This window comes from Anser cygnoides, chromosome 3 (genome assembly GCF_040182565.1).
Source record: "Anser cygnoides isolate HZ-2024a breed goose chromosome 3, Taihu_goose_T2T_genome, whole genome shotgun sequence".
Classification (NCBI taxonomy): Eukaryota; Metazoa; Chordata; class Aves; order Anseriformes; family Anatidae; genus Anser; species Anser cygnoides.
In genome coordinates, this window is record NC_089875.1 from 33,781,694 (window position 1) to 33,799,706 (window position 18,013).

Consider the following 18,013-nt stretch of genomic DNA (forward strand, 5'->3'; position numbering starts at 1 on the left):
CATCTCCAACGCCTTGTTTCGCACCCTCGAGACCGAGGTATTGAAAAGATTTGTTTCTTTTTGTTTGCATTTACAAAATATTTCCACTGAATGACACACCTGAATGAGATGAGAACTCGTGTTCAGAAACAGCAGAAAAGACCCAGGTCAGGTTCAGGCTGAAGAAGGAGCGGCTCCAGCAGTAATGGGGGGGCTTAATGGGGGTGTCCTGGTCCGGAGAAAGCCTGCACGTAGCTCCAGGCACAGGGCTGGGCGATGAGAGCTGGTGCTGGGAGGGCAGCGGTGGGATCCCTCCAGCACGCCGAGGAGTAAGCAGCCAGCGCAGCCAGCGAGGAGCAGGGTGGAAAGGAAAGGGCTCATGGAAAATTTATCACCAGAAAAAATGCTGAATTGCTTTCCAGGATACTCCCAGCTCCTCTTGATGTGCACAGCCAAGATTTGCTAACACCTTCTAGCCCCCATCCAAGCACGCTCCTGGGGCACCGTGCAGGCCCTCCTGGGGCCTGGAGCCCCCCTGTCTTCCCTCCCGTGAGCCCCTTGGCCACCGCACACCGCCCGGCCATCCATCACCACCACTCTGCAAGGCTTCAAACCATTCCAAACACCGCTAAAATTAAAGCCCGACAGCTGACAGCACCCACCAGCAGCTTCTCCGGCGGGTCGCCCGTGGGGTGTGCGTGGGTCTGTGCCAGACTGACGGGGGGAGGACGGGGAGGAAAGGGAGGGGAGCGACACGGGGGCTTCCACCGCGCGCACGCAGCGGCGGGTGCCGCGGGCTGGCTGCTGGCTGCGGCAGATGGCGAGCCGTGCTTCATGCAGGGGGGGCAGGAGCTCCCCGAGCCTCTCGGCTTCTGCTCGCAGCCGCAGAGGCAGCGATTTGCGAGGTGTCACGCTGGCATATGTCGTCACCAGGACGGCGGGCTGATTTCGGGCACCAGCTGGGGGTGGAGGAGCGGGAGGGTGCATGGGGGATAGGCGCTGCGCTCGGCATCCCTCTGCCTCGTCTGTTCACACTGAACTCAGTCCCGGGGCTGTGCACGGCCCCGAGGCAGCACAGTACAGCCGGCTGTGTCCCCTGACTTCTGACTGAGGGCTTGGCTTGGAGCATCGCCTTGAGGGCACCTCATATAGGGGCAAACTATGAGATTGAACTGGGGAGCAAGTGGCATTTTGTAAAACACCGCAGCAAGCACTACTGGCCACAGCCCTGCACCCCGGACCACTGACAAAGCCCTCCGGTGCTGGCATGCTGTGTGCAGCACCCTCCTGCCAAACTCGCCCTGTCCTGGGCACACCACCCAGGGTCTGTCTGCTCCTCCTGCCAGCCCAAATGCCCCCCTGGTTCCTCCTTTGGTGGCACGGAGAGGGCTGAGCCCCGAGCTGGTGCGGAGGGGAGGCGGGGAGCAGCGCGGAGCCAAGCCCTGCATCGGCCTCCCTGGGCAGAGGGGACAGCTGAGACGTGAAGCGGTTCCTCCCCACAGGCTGCACCTGAAATAGCCGGCCCTGTCAGATCCCTGTCCCCAGCCGTGATGGATTAGCCTCTCCCTGGCACGAGGCAATTTGTTCATTAGTGACATTTACACCTTGTGGCTGCATCATCCGTTGCGGCTCGGTGACACGTGCTCCAGCTGTCAGCGCGGGGCTCGGAGGCAGCATCGCTGCTCTGACGATGCAGCCAGGCTTGGCCTGGGCACCTCAGCTGGGAAATACCTCCTGCACGTCCCCTTGGGCACGCACAGCCTGCCCCAAAAGCTTGCTTTGTCCCAGGCCTTCTCCACCCGATGCCCCGCTCCCTCTCCTTGCCTCCAAACACCGCTGCTCCAGCACAGCAGTGTCCCACCCCGCCTGGCCTCGCGTCTCCCACGGAAATCACCCCACCTGCAAAGCCTCTGAGGGCTGACCCCGTACACCCTCTCTGCAGGCCCCCTGGTCCCGCACAGCCACAAGAGACAATTTTCACACCAGGTTTGGGGAGGGTGAGCAGAGCCGCAGCGCGCTGGCCAGGGAGCAGATCCAACAGCTCTCGCGCTTCAGCCAGCCGGCAGGGGATCAGCTTCATCTCAAACACAGCTTGCTCCATGCTCTTATCACGGCTCCCTGCCAGTCACTGCAGCAAATGTGACACTTCGCACCATCCTCCTACAAAAACCAGGTCAGGAGTTTCCTCCCACAGGCCACGAGCAGTGCCCCGCCACCCCACAAACCATTCCCTACGGGAACGGAGGGGCCGTACCAGACCGAAGCCACCAACACAAGCTCCTCTGCAGGGCAGCAGCCCCCAGCAGTGCACATGGGCACCCAGCAGCATGCCCTGCCCCACATCTGTACACGTTTGGATGTCAAGCCCAGACCTCTATCTAGGCGCAGAGGAGGATTTTAAGCTCCAGCCTCCGTTCCTGATCACCCTACCGCACGGCAAAGCCCCTGCTGCACTATCCAAACCTTCCTGTGGCATCCTTTTTTCCACCTGCACTGCACAATTCTAGCAGAGCTGGCTGGAGCAGGGTGCTTAAATCCACACCATCCTCAGAGATTACATTTCTAAAGCAAGGAGCAGCAACCTGAAACACTCTCAAGGCCTCTCAGCCTCATTTCAGTTTGAAAAAGCAGTTCTCATTTTCAAAGCGAAATCCTGGTCGTTTGGGTTTTAGTCGTCACCGTTTTTTCCCCAGCTGGCTCGGCAGTGCCGTGCACGTTGCTTCATCGGATGCCCCAAGATTTTCTTTTCCCCTCCCGTCAGCCCCCGGGGGCAGGCTTTCCCTGGGAAGGCAGGTGCAGCCCAAACAAAACCCGACCACTTCTCCCCGTGCTGAGCCAGGGGGATGGCTGCTTTCAGCCGCTGCTCTCTGCGTGTGCTCTGGAGACGCGTACAGACTCAGCCTTGGGTCTTCCAAACCTTTTCACCCTGACCGCTTCGTGGGCTGCCATCCAAAGCCTGAATTCATGGCACGTCAGCTGACAGCGCTGCTAATGGCCATTGGGACCGTGGGACTGATGCAAAATACTAAGTCATCTCAACACTTTCTAGCGAGGCTTTTTTCTTTCACTAATGCGAGTAGCTAAGGTTGCAGAAGCAGCTTGCACTGATGGAGAGTGAAAGAACCTTGTGTGTCTGTGCGTGAAGTTACTTTGCTCTACGAAGTCCACTAAATTACAGTCACAGCAGGTGATCCACCCATTCCCAAAGTTCAAAGGACTGGGGATGGTTCAGGACGGGCACCGATTTCTCGCAAGCTTCGTTTCCCTAGGAGTCTGGAGTTTACAAAAACCAAACGAATGAACAAAAGGCCCCAACAAAAACAGTCTTCATTAGGAGGGGAGGAATAAAACCCGTTTAGCAGCAGCTGTGCTTGTTCTCAGTGCTGGATGGACATGCTGCACGTTGTCATGGGCTCCTGAAAACTTGGCAGTTCCTGGGAGTGTTGCATAGGCGGATGATGTACCTGTTAGTAGGGCCTGCCCTGGGGCTGCAGGACGTGGAGCTGGCTCACCTCCACGAGGAAGCTGTCCCTCCCCCAGGTAAGACGGAGGAGGTGAGGAGGGAAGGAAGAAGGGCAGTCCTTGAGGCCATGGGCCTTGCAGGTTCAGTTCTGACCTTGGGACCTCTTTTCCCTTGTGTGTAGCTGCGGTGCTGTGGAAGAAGCCTACTCTCCCAGTGCGGTAGAGGTCAATTCGCTCGTTTTAGCCTGCTTTTGAGGGAGCTGACGAGATCACATCCATGGGCATAACATTTCCCTTTGCGGAGCAGCTGCGGTGGAGGCAGCAGAGCAGAACAATTCAACCCATGGCTTGAAGAGAGAGCAGATATTCAACATTCATTCACGTTGGCCAAGTCCCAACATGAACTCTATGCATCAAAGCACCACTGCGGCAGATCAATTTGGATTCAAGGACAGATCACTCCGGGGAGTTGCTAAGCCATGCTCGCGTTGGTACAGTACCACTGGCTTCAGTAACGTTACACCAGGAATGACCACAGCCCATTAATACCTGTGCTTAAACCATGCCACGTTTCTGTGATCACACGGATCCTGATCAGACCCACCTTCATATTCACACAGGCCTTATTCAAACCACTGACGGTAAATGGAACGTGATTCAAAGCCCAGGCCACACGTTGTGACTTGTAGCTCTTTGGTGACACAGCTCCTTGGTGCCACTGCAGTGTCTCAGACACGTACCCTGCAGCTGCTGCAGCAGAGTAGGAGCACGCTGCTCTGCCCGGCTAGAGGTAAGGCAGCATCCTGGTGATATCAGACAGAACCGAAGCCATGATTGGAAAGGCTGGGAGGAGAGCTTAAAAGGTGTTATTCTGCACTAGGGCTAATCATCAGGCATGTTGTACTGCCATCAGACGCTACCTAACCTTCTTTGGCTTCCACTTACACCTCCTCCTGCCTTCCCTCCCCACAGGCATCCACCAGAGTTATTAAACAGCTCTGCAGCCTCTTGAGCACGGACGGAGAAAGGCAACAAGGAGGGCGGGGGGGGGTGGGTCTCCAATGTGCATTTCTGGGGAAGAGGAAGGAGGGGTTTGTGCTTGTTTGAAGTCAAACAGCAGCTTCCCCAGCACTAACCCTGAGTAATTGCCTGGAGTGTGATTCTGGAAGGCCTGGGGTAGGCCACAGTCTGAGACTGCTTCCCCCTGTCCTAATGAACGGCCCCACAGTCGTTCAGCCCAAAAGCCCTCCCCGAAACCTCCCCTTTTGGTGCAGCCTGCGTGACATTCGGGGGGGCTCAAGAAGGACGCCCAGGCCAGTCGGTTTCACTGCCTGGCTCTGCATCAGCAAAGTACTGGGCACCATCTGGGAAGCGTCCAGTGCGTGCTGAAGGATGGATAAACGGGTGGAGATGCCCCTTGAGGATCGCCTAATCCAGAGCCCCTCACACATCAGTTCTCTCTAGTTCAAGGAAGCTGGAGAGCTTTTAAGTACTTGGCAAGTGCACTGGCAGCAAGAGGAAACACCAAGCAGCCCCGACGCGTTGCCCGGCCGTGTGACAGGGTGCAGCAGCGCTCTTCGGGGGCTGTGTCAGCGACACGACGCGCCGGGACAAGGAGCTGGCCGTGCTCCCACTTCCCCTGCCCTGGCACGAGAGGAAAACCCGCTGGCAAGCGCCGCGCCGAGTCTGACTCCACAGCCATGGAAAGCTGCAAGGGATGAAGGGCACGTGGAAAAAAGCAGAGCCTTCCGGAGCCTGGGCCTGTGTGCTCCTGAAGAAACCTCATGAGGAAGCCCAAAAAGGGCCAAGGGATGAGGCATCTGCCAGCAGAGCGCTGCAGCTAAGGTAAGGGGGCACAGACACCCCAGTAACCTGTCCCTGTTTGGAGGACTTTCCGTGCCCTAGGGAGCTAGAAGGCCTGCCAAACCTGTCATAAATCCATCTGTCCAACGCACCTTGGAGGCTAGGGATAAAAGGATGACCCACTGCAGCTGAATGTAAGCAATGCGGAGGAGATTTCAAAGAGAATACGTTGGAAAGGACACACATGCCTCACTAGTGACCCACAGTAGCTCCACTGGCTGAGCGTCTCCTGATTCACCAGGACATACAAGCCCACATCACTACCTCCTGAGACTCACCAGGATCCTCAGCGTTGGCCTGAGCTTACATCGGGCCCTCGGAGAGAGAAGCACAAGCGCCCAGCAAGCCAAATGTAATCACTGAGCAAGGAAATTCCAGGACAGCCAACAGGGCACTTCTACCCGGCCTGAATTTGTGCCAATGATAACGAGAACAAAAAGCAGAGGAGGATGTACCCACACTGGAGACCTCGTGCTTCCCTGTTTCCACAGGGGCCCTCTTATTTAAGCCAACATCTAGATCTGGCAGCGAGAGGAAGGGTAGATTACAAGACAGAAGCATAACAGAGTGAGATTTTAAGGGACTTCGTGTTCAAATCACCGTTGTTTGGAGTCTAGCCCTTGAGACCCAGGAGGACAAATCAATCTGGGAGGGCAAGAGATGCTGTCCAGGGCATGCCGGCACAGAGCAGAAGGAACAACCCTGGGGGCAAAGCCAAGCCAAGCCTTGCTTGTCTGTGTACCCTGCAGAGATGCAGCGATCGTTAGAGAAGGATCCTGCAATTCTAAACTTAATCCACTAGAGATGATTTTCAAAAGTCAGACGACGTGGTCCCCAAGACCTGGTCAGTGCAGCAATGCAGTGGCATGACTAGAGAAACAGGTCCTTTGTTAACAAGTTGGGAGGAGGAAGAGTGGCTGGATTAAACACAGTGCCTCGCTGTTTGCTGTTAGGTCTTGCCCTTCCGATACGGATGTGGAGGCAGACACCAAGCTTGAGTGACCAGGCGCTAATGGACTTGCTCGTGCGATCCACGACACCTTGCTCTCGGACGTCTTCTGCCCCAGCAGATGAGGGAAGTGTGGTGAGGCTGAGAAGTGCTGTCAGGAGAAGTCACTGGCTGCCTTGGCATCCACCTCCCAAAAGAGCTGATGGAAAAGGAGACAGCTTTTCTGAGAATTGTGACACGAGAGACCTGGAGATGTGCTGATGGAAAAGAAAAGCTGGATGCCCTTGTGCTGCAGGCGCTGATGCAGACTTGGTGACATGAAGGCTCCTTGCCCAGCGCCACCGAGCTCCTTCCTAGCAGGGGACAGCACAGAGCTCCGTGCAGGCCAGCGTGCCCTGACCAGAGCAAGGCAGATAAGAGGGGGAGCTACACAGAGCCCACCTTGCTCCTCGCAGCCTGACGCCTCTCTGGAAATACCCCTGTAGTGAAAGCTGCCCGGTTTTAAGCAGGCTCCCCTCTAACACTTCCCCAGGTTCTGTTCTGGTGGCGGACGCCTCCCTGCTGTGCTCCCCACGTCCCCAGCCCGGGGTTCCCAACTCTCTAGCGTGTTTTTGCATTTCTCCCTCACTGCCCCTCAGAGCTCTCTGCCAAAACCAGGCTGCCAGAAGTCTGCGGCTCAGTCTGCAGCCAGAAACCAGCCTGATTTAGTGCACAACACCCTCTTGCAGACATGCACCACCCTGCTGGCCTACTACCAATGGGTGAGCTGCAGCTGAACCTACCAGAGCCTTCCTTGATGCCTGCCTGAAGCAATCAGGACCCGCTTCAAGGCTGGGGACCTCTGCCAACAGACACACCAGCTCTTAGCACGATGCTGTCCCAGCCCCAGCCCCTTCCCCTTCCCCAGCTCACCAGGGGCCTCCCGCTCTCCTTCCAGCTGAGCCCTCCTCCAGCCGGCAGGTCTGTTGCCACCGGTCTCCGCTCCACCTGGGTCCGCACCTCCATCCCTTCCCCAGCGCTGCCTGCCCGCGCTCATCCCGAGCACACAGTCCTTCGCCCCCGGGATGCTGACCCTCAGAGCTGGCATCCCGAAGCTTCCTCGGGAGCCGGGCCTGGGGTCCTCTGGAGACGATGCCGTTCCCGGCAGCGAGAGCACGTAACAGTCGGAGCATGGTCTAAAAAACAAACGGGGAGGGTGGGGAACGGTTGGGGCAGGGGGAAGCTGTATTTGTGGTGCTCAGCCTTCTCTCTAACCTGCCCGTCAGCTCCACATGCCCGGGCACCCTAGGCCTTCAGGCACGGGCAGGTAACGTCGCTCCCTCCACCCTGCGAGGGCTCTGGCTCTGGCACAATTGGGAGCAGGGCTGGCGAGAAGTGCAGCAGGGTGCTGCCTGGTGGTCGCTGCTTCCTCGGAGCATAAGCCAGCCTGGAGATGGAGCTGGGAGCCGAAGCACCCCCCTCCCTGCAACAGGCCTGTCTTTTCATTCCCCCCTTTTGATCTCGATGCTGCTGAATTATGGTTTTGGGGTTTCTTTTTTGCATGTGGTGGTCGGTCTAGAGTTCTGTGCCATGTCAGGGAGAGCACCATCACTCACCTCCCCAGGAGGTCAGAGCCACCGCTCCGTCCCACCTCGTCCTCCCGGGCCGTCTCCCTTCCCGGCACTCTTCTCCCCAAATCCTGTGCTGGCTCGGGCCAGGCCATTGGCAACAAGATCCCACTGCCCCCCGCCTTCACAGTGAGGTCTCCACGCAGGACCCGTTGCGGTGGAGGTGACGGTGGTCGTGGTTCAGGCAGCCTTCGTTGCGGTGCACGATGAGGATGGGGAAGTAGAGGGCGTCCTGGTAAGGAGGGGGGTCTTCCTCCTCCACCGTGACCTGGCTGGAGAGGCGGGTCTGCTCCGTGGGGCAGCTCTGCTCGTTCAGGCTCCCACTCCGGCTCTGCCACAGGCAGCTGCGCCGTGAGCCGTAGAGGCGGCCCAGCGAGAAGCGGCTGCTGCTGAAGGGGATGCGGGGGCTGCCGTTGCAGATGCTCAGGGCACTGCGGGAGAAGATGGAAGAGCTGCTTATAGTCCTGTGGCACCGCTCGCAGTTCTGCCGGTAGCCCCCGTAGCGGCACGCCGAGTAGCTGGTGCAGCCAGACAGCCCCACCAAGTCCATCAGGACCGCTTCCGAGTAGCTGGGCACCAGCTGCTGGTTGGATCGGATGTGCCACTCCAGCTCGGTGCTGTCCACCGTGTTGACGCGGGGCATCCTCCGGCAGAAGGAGCGCTCCTCGGCCGGCGTCACCGCCACATAGTCAAACCCAAAGAGTTTCTCCACGTGGTAATGGACATAGGAGGTGCGGTACTCGTTTAGCACCCGCAGGGGCCAGGATAGGGTCAGCAGAGCAGCCACCCAGAAGACATAGTGGGATACGTACCAAGGCAGGTTGTCTGGGTCGGAAAAGGCCACCATGTATTCTTTGAAGTCCACGTTTTTGAGGTGCATGCCCTCCCTGGCCTCCATGTAGTCATCCAGGCCCTCGTTCTCCGTGAAGAAGCGGGCCCGCTGGGTCAGGTAGGAGTTCTCCGACTCCACGTTGGCAAAGCTGAAACACTTGGTGAAGCGGAGCCGCGTGGCTGGGTAGCTCTCCAGGTCAATGAGGTCCTTGGAGATGTCCTTAACTCCGCAGTTGGAATAGTCGAACTCGGCCTCTGCCACGTGGGTGTTGACCCGCTCGTGATACACTTGGGTGGTGGTGTAGGCGTCCCCGTTGCGATAGCGGGTCACCTGCCGGGTCCTCCGGACGTAGTGGTAGCTGATGGCCTTCCACCAGATGCACGGGGTGGCCTGCTGCATCCGCTGCACTCGCTCGTGCACGCTTTCCACGTCCACTTTGTACTGCAGCTCGTTGCGGGTGTAGCAGTGCCAGCACTCCACCAGGTACACCACGTAGAGCATCACCAGGAAGGCCAGCGGGATGTAGACGTAGCCGTTGGAGCAGGGGCTGTCGTGGTACATCATGGACTTGCCCTTGTAGGCGCTGTCGAAGGTCAGCCGGGTCACCTTGGTGACGTGGCACCACGTCATGGCTCCCATGCAGCCGTACATCAGCAGCGACAGCAGCAGGCATTTCCAGTGGGACTCCCGGCACAGCGACTTGCTGAGAGACTGCTTCACCGGCCGCTGCTGCTCCGGGGGGCCGGGGAGAGGGGGAGAGAAAACAAGAGGAGAGGTCAGTGGGATGAAGCGGCGGGAGGAAGGCGAGCAGGCAGCGGGATGCCCTGGACGGGGAACGGAGCGGGCAGAGGTGCGGGTGGCACAGTACAGGCCACTGCCACCCCGGGTGAGACCCCCCTCCTCCGCTGCCCTGGTGGTGGGCATATCCCACGTCCTGCTGCCCCAGCTCTGCGGGGTGGCCTGGGGCACGCCAGCCCCGCTACCAAGCTCTGCCTTTGTGGTGGACCCCATAAAATGTCCCCCTTCATCAGCAGGGAGCAACTCCTGCCATCGCTACCTCAGGGAGGGCCGGCAGGCTTGGCCCAGGCGGGCAGGCATGGCAAGATGGAGGCTCGTGGTCCTCCCCCGCATGCCTCCGCTTCCTGCACTGGTCCCACCAGCACAGCCAGCCCTACGAAGGGTCATGTCGTCCAGACACTAAACTGAGCCTCAGCTCGCTCCCCCTGTGGCCCCCTGCTCACGAGTCTTCCCCCGTCCCAACCACCGCTCATAGTTCAAGTCCAGGTTTCTCCTACCAGGGCGGCACAGGAGGCCTAGGGTGCCTGTAACACGGAGACCTCCTGCAGCAGGAAAGGACTTTGGTAATGGCGATTCTAGCAACACCACTCAGCAGCCCAAAGGGCTCCAAAGTGCTTCTGAAGTGCTTTATAAACCACACGAACAGGAAAGCACTCCTCCACAACAGAAAGGCAGCCACCCCTGGGGGGAGAGAAGGCAAATACTGAGCAGCATCCTAAAAGGCGTTCGGGCTGGAAGCGAAGAACACCCCCCTAATCTGCAACAGCAGGGAGGGGAGAGGGGCAAGGCAGGGCTGGCAGCAAATGTAATTGCTTGCACTGGGATTCGGGTGTGAAAGCCCGTGCCTCTTTCTGGAAGAACTGCTCTCAGGGCTAGAATGATGATCAAGGGGCAGGACTTCCGCAACAGGACTTCTTAAAGAGACTGCACCGGTGCATTTGCCACAGAAATTATGCAGGGTTTCATAAAAACCTGGGAAACCCTCCACTTAAGGAAACCTTTGTCACACTCTGCAACACCCTGAAGTCTCATGTATTGACCCAGCAGGTGCTTGTTTGGTCAATGGCCAATTACCAAACCCCAAGGGAGGACATGCAAAGAGGTTATTCGTTTTCTTATACACGAGACTTCCTCCAGCACAAACACCATCCAACACAGCAATCTCCAAAGGTACGTCCTGAGAGAGGAGGTGGGAAACCCAGCCTTGGGCAGATGCCACAAAGGTCCCTAAGAGGGTTTCAGCTTTGCGTCCCATCTCCATCTGCATGCGGCATGGCTTCAGGCACCCTTCTCTCCTGAGTGTCTGAATTATGCTTGAGCCCAGGTATCCTCTGCAAGTCAATGCCTGAAGGCATCAGAGGCCGTGCTGCCTTTGCCTGAGCTCACCTCTGCCCTTGCAGGGGTAAAGCCAGCTGTAATGCCATCACTGGTGGCAATGATATTCAAGCCTGGCCTCATCCCTTCTCTGTTCCCGGCTGTGCTCAGCTGGAGAGCCAGATGGCTCACCGCAGCGCCAGGGCAGGCTCGCTGTGGGTCTCCAGCCCTCTCTTCTCTGTTGAGGCATGGATGATGGGCTGGGGTGCCCTGTCAGCCCAGCACAATTAAAGGAAAACCAGGAAATCCCCAGAAGTGGCTGCCTTCCAGATGTAGCAGCAATGCTTCCCTGTACCAAGCTGCTTCTCCGTCAGCCTGCTGCCTTGTTGCCATCGGTCTCTTTATAGCACCTTGGAGCCCTGGGCAGCGATCAGCATCCCCGATGTGTGAGATGCCGTGCAAACGGAAGGCAAAGCAACAACAAGAGGCACATCCACAAAGCCTGAGGAGAGCAAGAAACACACAGGTTGGGGTGCCATGGCTGAGGAGATGCAGAACCCCTGCAGACTATGAGCTTCACGGCCCAGGCACTGTCCCACAGCTTCCCAGCACACTAGATGTTTGGAGCCTTTCATCCAAGGATCCCAAAGGGCTTAATGGATTTACGCTGCCAAACAGGAGGAGGTCACTTTCACTTCTGGCATGAAAAAGAAAATTTTAGCAGCAACCAGAGGTCACAAAGCATTGGCAAGCCTAGGAAGTGATCTGGGCCTCTTCTTCCCTCGAAAAAGTCCCCCTCACTCTCCTTAAAGAGCCCCTCACCGCTTGGCTTGATCCCGTAGAGTCCCACATGCCAATCTTTCCTCCCTGCTCCGTGCCAAAGCCTGGCCCACCCCATGCCAGTGGGACTTCTGCCACGGTGATGAGCAGGGCTGGACCCAGCCCAAGTCTCCATCAGAGGTTTTTCTCCCGGAGGCAGCACGCTTCCCTTCCCTGCTGCCCCCAGCAGCCTGCCTTCGATGAGCGGAGCAGGCAGCACGTCAAAAGGGATGGTGACACCAGGAGGGGAACGACAGCATGGCCCTCTGGGGGTCCCAGGCATCGGTGGCACTGAGACCCCGCTCTGTGGCAACCAGCTGAAGTGGCAGGAGCTGGTGGCAGAGGCAGAGAGCTGGGGAAGACACGGGGGCTCTGTGGGGTGGCTCTGCCCTGGAGCTGCAGCACAGGCACCCCACCGCCTTCCCAGTGCAACCCACACCTGCAGGTGACGGGGAATGATAGGAACCACAGGAAGAGAAAAGGGAGCAGGGAGAGGAAAGGGGGACACCTAGCAGGAGGAGCTGCCTGTGCTCTGTCCTCCCTGCTCAGGTCCCTGCTGCAGTTACGAGGCTCTGCACGGACCTCTTTGCTTTGGCCAGGCTGCTCGGCCCCGACGCAGCACGGCTCTCCTGCACTGTGCCAGCACCCAGGCAGGTGAAGGTTTCCTCTCTATCCAGCTGCCTTCAGCGTTGCACATCTTCCCCAGCAGCAGCAGTGGTCCCAGCTGTGTGGAAATAAGGGCACTGCTCAGCCAAAGGGGGACAGATGTGTGGGGTCTGAGCAGCGGCCTCAGGGAGATGCAAGCCATATGCTAGCCTTGGGGTATATGTGGGGCGTCAGGGCCTGTATGGAGACAGTGCCTTGCTCAGGGGGGTCTGCAAACAGAGCGTAAGAAACAAAGCAAAGCACTCAGCTTCCTCATTTGGCAAGCTGGGGAAGGGGCGCCAGGCCAGCTGGGAGACAGTTTGGTCTTGGAAAAACAAATTGCACCTCCTGGTTGCTCCCTGAGCCCTGGCATCCTGCACCGGCTGCCTGGTCCTGCCCAGGAGGAGGGCGATGCTGGCCGTAGCCCTGCAGGGATCCAGGAGGAGGGCGATGCTGGCTGTAGCCCTGCAGGGATCCAGGAGGAGGGAGATGCTGGCTGTAGCCCTGCAGGGATCCAGGCAGAGCCCGCTGCAGGTACGTACCCGGGGCACGGCAGCAGGGAGGATGATGCAGCCGCGGCTCGCTTCCAGGAACTGTGTTAGCAGGGCTCTAGTCCACGCTGTAGTCTCCTCCTAAGACTACGCAGCATTTAGACACTGCAGCGCTTTTACAGGGTCACGCTAACCCCTGCCGTAAACTGTTTACAATCCAGTTTTGTTCTAGGCTTTTGAGGTAAAACACGCAGACATCGGCTGCGCCGGTGGGGTTTCTGAAAGCCGTTCAAGTGCCAATAACAGGGGACACAACCACAGCAGAGACGGAGGAGGAGCCAGCTGCAGAGGCTAATCCCAGTAGGAAATGCAGCATCCCTGCTCCTCTCCCGGGCTGCACAGGGCTCTCGGGAGCAAACAAGCAGCACCAAGGCTTCCCCCGCAGAAGCAGCTGAATAAGGTCACCTCCTCGAGCTCTTCCCCAGCCTTGGAGAAGCCCACAACAGCACACAAGTGAATATGCAGACGAGAAAGCTGGGGACAGGGAAATCCTTTCTGTCCCAGAACGGTGTCACTCGGAGGAGCGCGGGCTGTGACATAAATGCCACCATCGCCTGCCTGCTGCAGTCTGACGGGACCAGGCACAAGGCTCGCCCCGCTCGTCTTCTCCCGTCGCATAGCACATGTTGGACAGCCCCGCCAGGAGCTGCCCTTCTCTGAGCGTGTGTGGAAAGCACGTCTGGAAAAGGCCCTCTTGGGCCCCACATGGCATTTGTTTCTGAAATTGTCCCTGAGGTGAAAGGAGGTGGAGTCCCACACCCGCAGCTGCTGCTCTGGGGTGGACAGGAAAGGATGGAGGTGATGACTTGTGAGCAGCCGTGAAGTAAGTAGAAATGTCCGCAACACACAGGGCAGAGGCAGCAGAAGAGCAGGCCCCCATCACTGTTAGAGCCAAGAACCTCTGACCTCCTGATATGAAGAGCTGGGGAATCCACCTCTCAACCGTCCCTCAAGGGGACAAACCTGCCCAGAACCGCGGCAGCCAAGCACATGGGCAAAAATCCCTTTGTTGCCCCTACCTCTTTGATCCTGTGACTCTAAGCACTGAACAACTCCAGAAGTCCTCCAAGCTCCACAAAGCTCCTCTCTGAAACAGCCTGAAATCTCCGATTCACACCCAGAACCCTACTGACTTTACAAGGTGGCCCAGGGTCCTGGAGACACCTCTCTACAGGGCCGAGAAAAACAAAACAAAACAAAACAAAACAAAACAAAACAAAACAAAACAAAACAAACAGAATCCAAAGGCCCAGAGCAGCAGCTTGAAGGCCCGGGCAGCTGTGGCAGCAGCTTGCAGGAGCCTCTGGTGTGACTCCAGAGCCTTGGTGTCCAGGGCTGGGCCCTGCAGGTTGGTTTATATCATGCAACAGATTAATAAGCCTTGTCCCTTTTGACCTCAGACCCCCAGAAGGCCGGTGGGGAGGATCCAGTCATCCCGAGGAACCACCACCATCTCCCAAGGCCCTGGACAGGCGCTGGCCACTCGTGGTCAGGAGGGTCCCAGCTATCGCCCCGCTCACCCCCACGTGCCCACAGCCCAGGTTCGGGAACTACCTGCCTAGAAGCAGCAGCTGGCTCGGCCCCAGCCTGGCAGTGCTGCCAACTGCAGAGGAAAGGGGAAGGCAGAGCATCTAGGAGCCAGGGAACCCTGCCAGCACTCCGCGCCTGCGACGGTACCAAGGTCTCCATTTTACACGGCAGCTTGGAAGAGGACTGGTTCCCTCCAGCACATCCCACTTGAGCTGCAGGACAAGGGGATTTTTTAGCTTGCTCCCAGGCTGAAGGGCTAGTCCCTTGGCATTTCATCCCCTCCAAAGTGGAAATGAGTTGCTGAGTGAGATTCAGCTCAACGCTGCTAAGTGTAGGTGTATGCATGTGATGCCAAAAGGAAGCAGGAGCTCAGACAGAAAAGCAGCTTGTCTACAGCCTGCTCTGGTTTGCCACTTGCCTTGTCGGGACAGGCTGAGCAGCACCTGAAGCCTTACAGGGCTCCTAGGTATGGTGACCTGAGACATGTCGAGTTGAGGCACCTTCAATAAGGACCGGTCTCATTTCCCATTTTCCAGTCCCCAGACATCTCTGTAAGGGGAAGATGCCGCTTCCCTCTCCTCCACAGGCTGCTTCATGCCAGTCTGTGATAGCTGCTGGCTGAGGGAAGCGTGCCCCTAGCCTAAACCATGCGGGTCATGGACTCCAGCCCTTCTGTCTGCTCCCAGGGGGTACGATTATACTGACACCCCGGCTGGCAGCCACCGCAGAGCAGTCGAAGCCCAGACAATCTTCTCGTAACCCCTGCGAGGCAGGGGACACCCTAGGCGAGGGACACTCACCCGGGCACTGCTCCTGCTGCTCTTGTTTCATCCAAACCGGCTCTGCGCTGGCACCTCTCATAAGCCACTACACTCTTGGACACAGCGCTGATTCACACAAACAGCCGGGGCACAGGAGGCAAGGGACCACGTCCCAGCGTGGCACAAGCATGTCCCTGTGCTAAAAAACCATCTCACGGGGTCTGTTTGGAGCCCTGGGCTCAGGGGTGGCTGGGCGGCAGCAGGAGATGGGAGCTGAGGCAGAGCCGCAGAGCGGAGCATACAGCATTTGTACAGCTTCCCAGTCCTTGCACTCCAGTTTTCCTCTCCCACAATTATTTCCATCTAAATATAAGTCTGTATATATAGAACAACTACGCGTCTGCATGTATGTTCTCCCGGAGCCGAGGAGGCAGAGAACACCGGGGTTATGCAGCACTTGCTAGTGGCAGCTCCCCGGCAGCAGCAGAGGACGAGCGATGTGCCGGCTCCTGAGCACCCCACCAAGCTGGGACGCCTCGGGGGACAAGGACAACACCATCCTCCCCACACTGCCTACCTGCCCTCCAGGACCACCGGCCCCACAGCACACGGTGGCTCCTCTCAGCGCGGTTGCTGCTTCTCCCCTTGGGACACACGATCTGGGGGACACATAGGGGCTCGCAGCCCTGCCTGCCCTGTGCTGCTCCCCGTGCCCAAAGCACCCCAATCCCTACCCCTTGGCACCTACAGCCTGGGCTCCAGAAAGCCACCAGCCGGGGGGACTGCAGCGTGCCCGGGGGCTGCCCCGTGCCATCCTGGGCCTGGCTCCTCCGCTGGGAGCAGTCCCCAAGTCCCCCCGCAAGGCTTCCCTCACAGTGGCCCCACATTTGTGCCACCCCCTGGCACCCCCCCAGCACCCGAGGGGTGAAAGCGGGGTCTCAACCCATCCTTCCCAGGCACAGCAACCTCCTCCTCGCTTTCCTTTTGGGATCTCCCCTCTTCCTTCCCCATCCCCAGCCGCTCGCTACCCCGGCCCCCATCCACATCTCCCGCCCCGCCACGACCCCCGACCGCGCTCCTCGCACCGTACGACCCCCGAGCGCAATCCCAGCGATGGAAAAGGGGGGCGCGGGCGGGGGGGGGGAGGCGAGCAGACCCCTGCCCGCCGACCCCCGCAGCCCACCCGGCTCTCCCCACCTGCGGGCTCCGGCGGGGAAGCGAGACCCGCGCCGCCCCGCACCGCCCCGCAGCGGGCTCCGCTTCCCCTCGGAGCCCGGCGGGGGGTCCCCGAGGCACCCACCCGTCTCCGGGCCGTCAGGGGAGGGGGGCTCCCGGCCTGGGGGGTCCGTACCTGTGCGGGCGCGGCGCGGGGCGGCTAGCGGCCGCCGGGCGCGCCGCGCACAGCCGGCCCCGTGCAGCCGGCTAGGGTTGGTGGTTGTGGGGGCACCTCACCTCCTCTCGGCCCCCCTCCGCCTCCTCCGGCGGCACCGACGCGCTGCTGCCTCCTCCCTCGCCGGCCGCGGCCGCCGAGGCCGGGGGGGACATGGTGGTGGCGGTGGAGGCGGCGGGGGCGCCCCGCTGGCGATGCCTCCGGGCTGGGCGGCGCGGCCCCGCAGCCGCATTATCCCGGCCGCCGCCGGGCGCTGCCCCCCCGGGAGGCGGCGGGGCGGCGGGGCGGCATGGCACCGGCCGCCCACCGGGCCCCCCCCCACCCCCCGCGGCCCCCGGCCCCGCCGCAGCGCAGCGCCCGCACCCGCGCCCGAGCCCGCACCCGCGCCCGGTGCGGCGGAGGGCGGCGGGCGGAGCCGCGGGGGGAGGAGGGACGGCGGGGAGGGGGGCGCGGGAGGGGGCGGGGGGCCGGAGGGTCACCTTGAGGGGGGAGGGCAGGGCGCGGGAGGGAGCCCGGTGCGGGGCACGGAGCCCCGGGAGGGACGCACCGCCCCGGGACACACGGCCGCGGGATGGACGCACCGCCGTGGGGTGGACACCTTGCTGTGGGATGGACGCACGGCCCCGGGATGGACAGACCGCTCCGGGATGGACACACTGCCACAGGATGGACACACTGCCCGGGGACACACTGCCCCAAGATGGACACACCGCCCCAGGATGGACACACCACTGCAGGATGGACACACTGCCCCAGGATGGACACACTGCCCTGGGACACACCGCCCCAGGATGGACACACCGCCCCAGGATGGACACACCACTGCAGGATGGACACACTGCCCCAGGATGGACACACTGCCCTGGGACACACCGCCCCAGGATGGACACACCGCCCCAGGATGGACACACCGCCCCAGGATGGACACACTGCCCCAGGATGGACACACTGCCCTGGGACACACTGCCCCAGGATGGACACACTGCCCCAGGATGGACACACCGCCCCAGGATGGACACACTGCCCCAGGATGGACACACTGCCCCAGGATGGACACACCGCCCCAGGACATACCGTGCCAGGATGGTCACAGCGCCCTGGGATGGACACACCGCCCCAGGATGGACAGACCGCTCTGGGATGGACACACCACCATGGGACACACTGCCCCAGGACGGACACACTGCCCTGGAACACAACGCCCCAGGACGGACACACCGCTGCACCTCTCCCCAGATCATCCCCACCAGAGAGAGCAGTGGGGACCCTCCGGGGGGCTGCAAAAGCTCGGCCCTGCTGGCTGGGGAGGGGGCTGCGGGATTTTCCCACGGGCAGCAGCAGCTCCAGCAGGGCCCGGCACATCTTCAGGGGCTTCTCTGCCGGCCCCATATTGGGGGAGCCTGAGGAAGGCCTCAGCATGGCCAACGGGCACCGTCTTCACTGCTGTTCGGGGTCTCCAGCAGGCCCGGGGTGCCCAGCTAGACATCGCGGAGCTGAGTGCGGTGCGGTGCAC

The 18,013-nt window shown here is 60.1% G+C and overlaps 1 protein-coding gene across 3 annotated transcripts; it reads right to left on the bottom strand.

Annotated features, from left to right (window-relative positions):
• Nucleotides 1–8: 8 nt before the first annotated feature.
• Nucleotides 9–16,829, bottom strand: TMEM151B (transmembrane protein 151B). Of its 3 annotated transcripts, XR_007169498.2 has the most exons (3): nucleotides 16,563–16,829; nucleotides 7,166–9,421; nucleotides 9–6,452 (listed from the first exon to the last, which is right to left on the bottom strand). XR_007169498.2 is itself a non-coding variant. In XM_048080123.2 (2 exons), exons 1-2 carry the CDS (start codon nucleotides 16,653–16,655, stop codon nucleotides 7,985–7,987), a joined length of 1,530 nt encoding a protein of 509 aa, XP_047936080.1. In that variant the 5' UTR covers nucleotides 16,656–16,829; the 3' UTR covers nucleotides 9–7,984. The 3 variants fall into 3 exon arrangements, 2 of the variants coding, with proteins under 2 accessions (XP_047936080.1, XP_066849940.1); XM_048080123.2 differs by having other exon boundaries at nucleotides 9–9,421; XM_066993839.1 differs by having other exon boundaries at nucleotides 9–9,421; nucleotides 16,462–16,572.
• Between the last annotated feature and the right edge of the window lie 1,184 nt (nucleotides 16,830–18,013).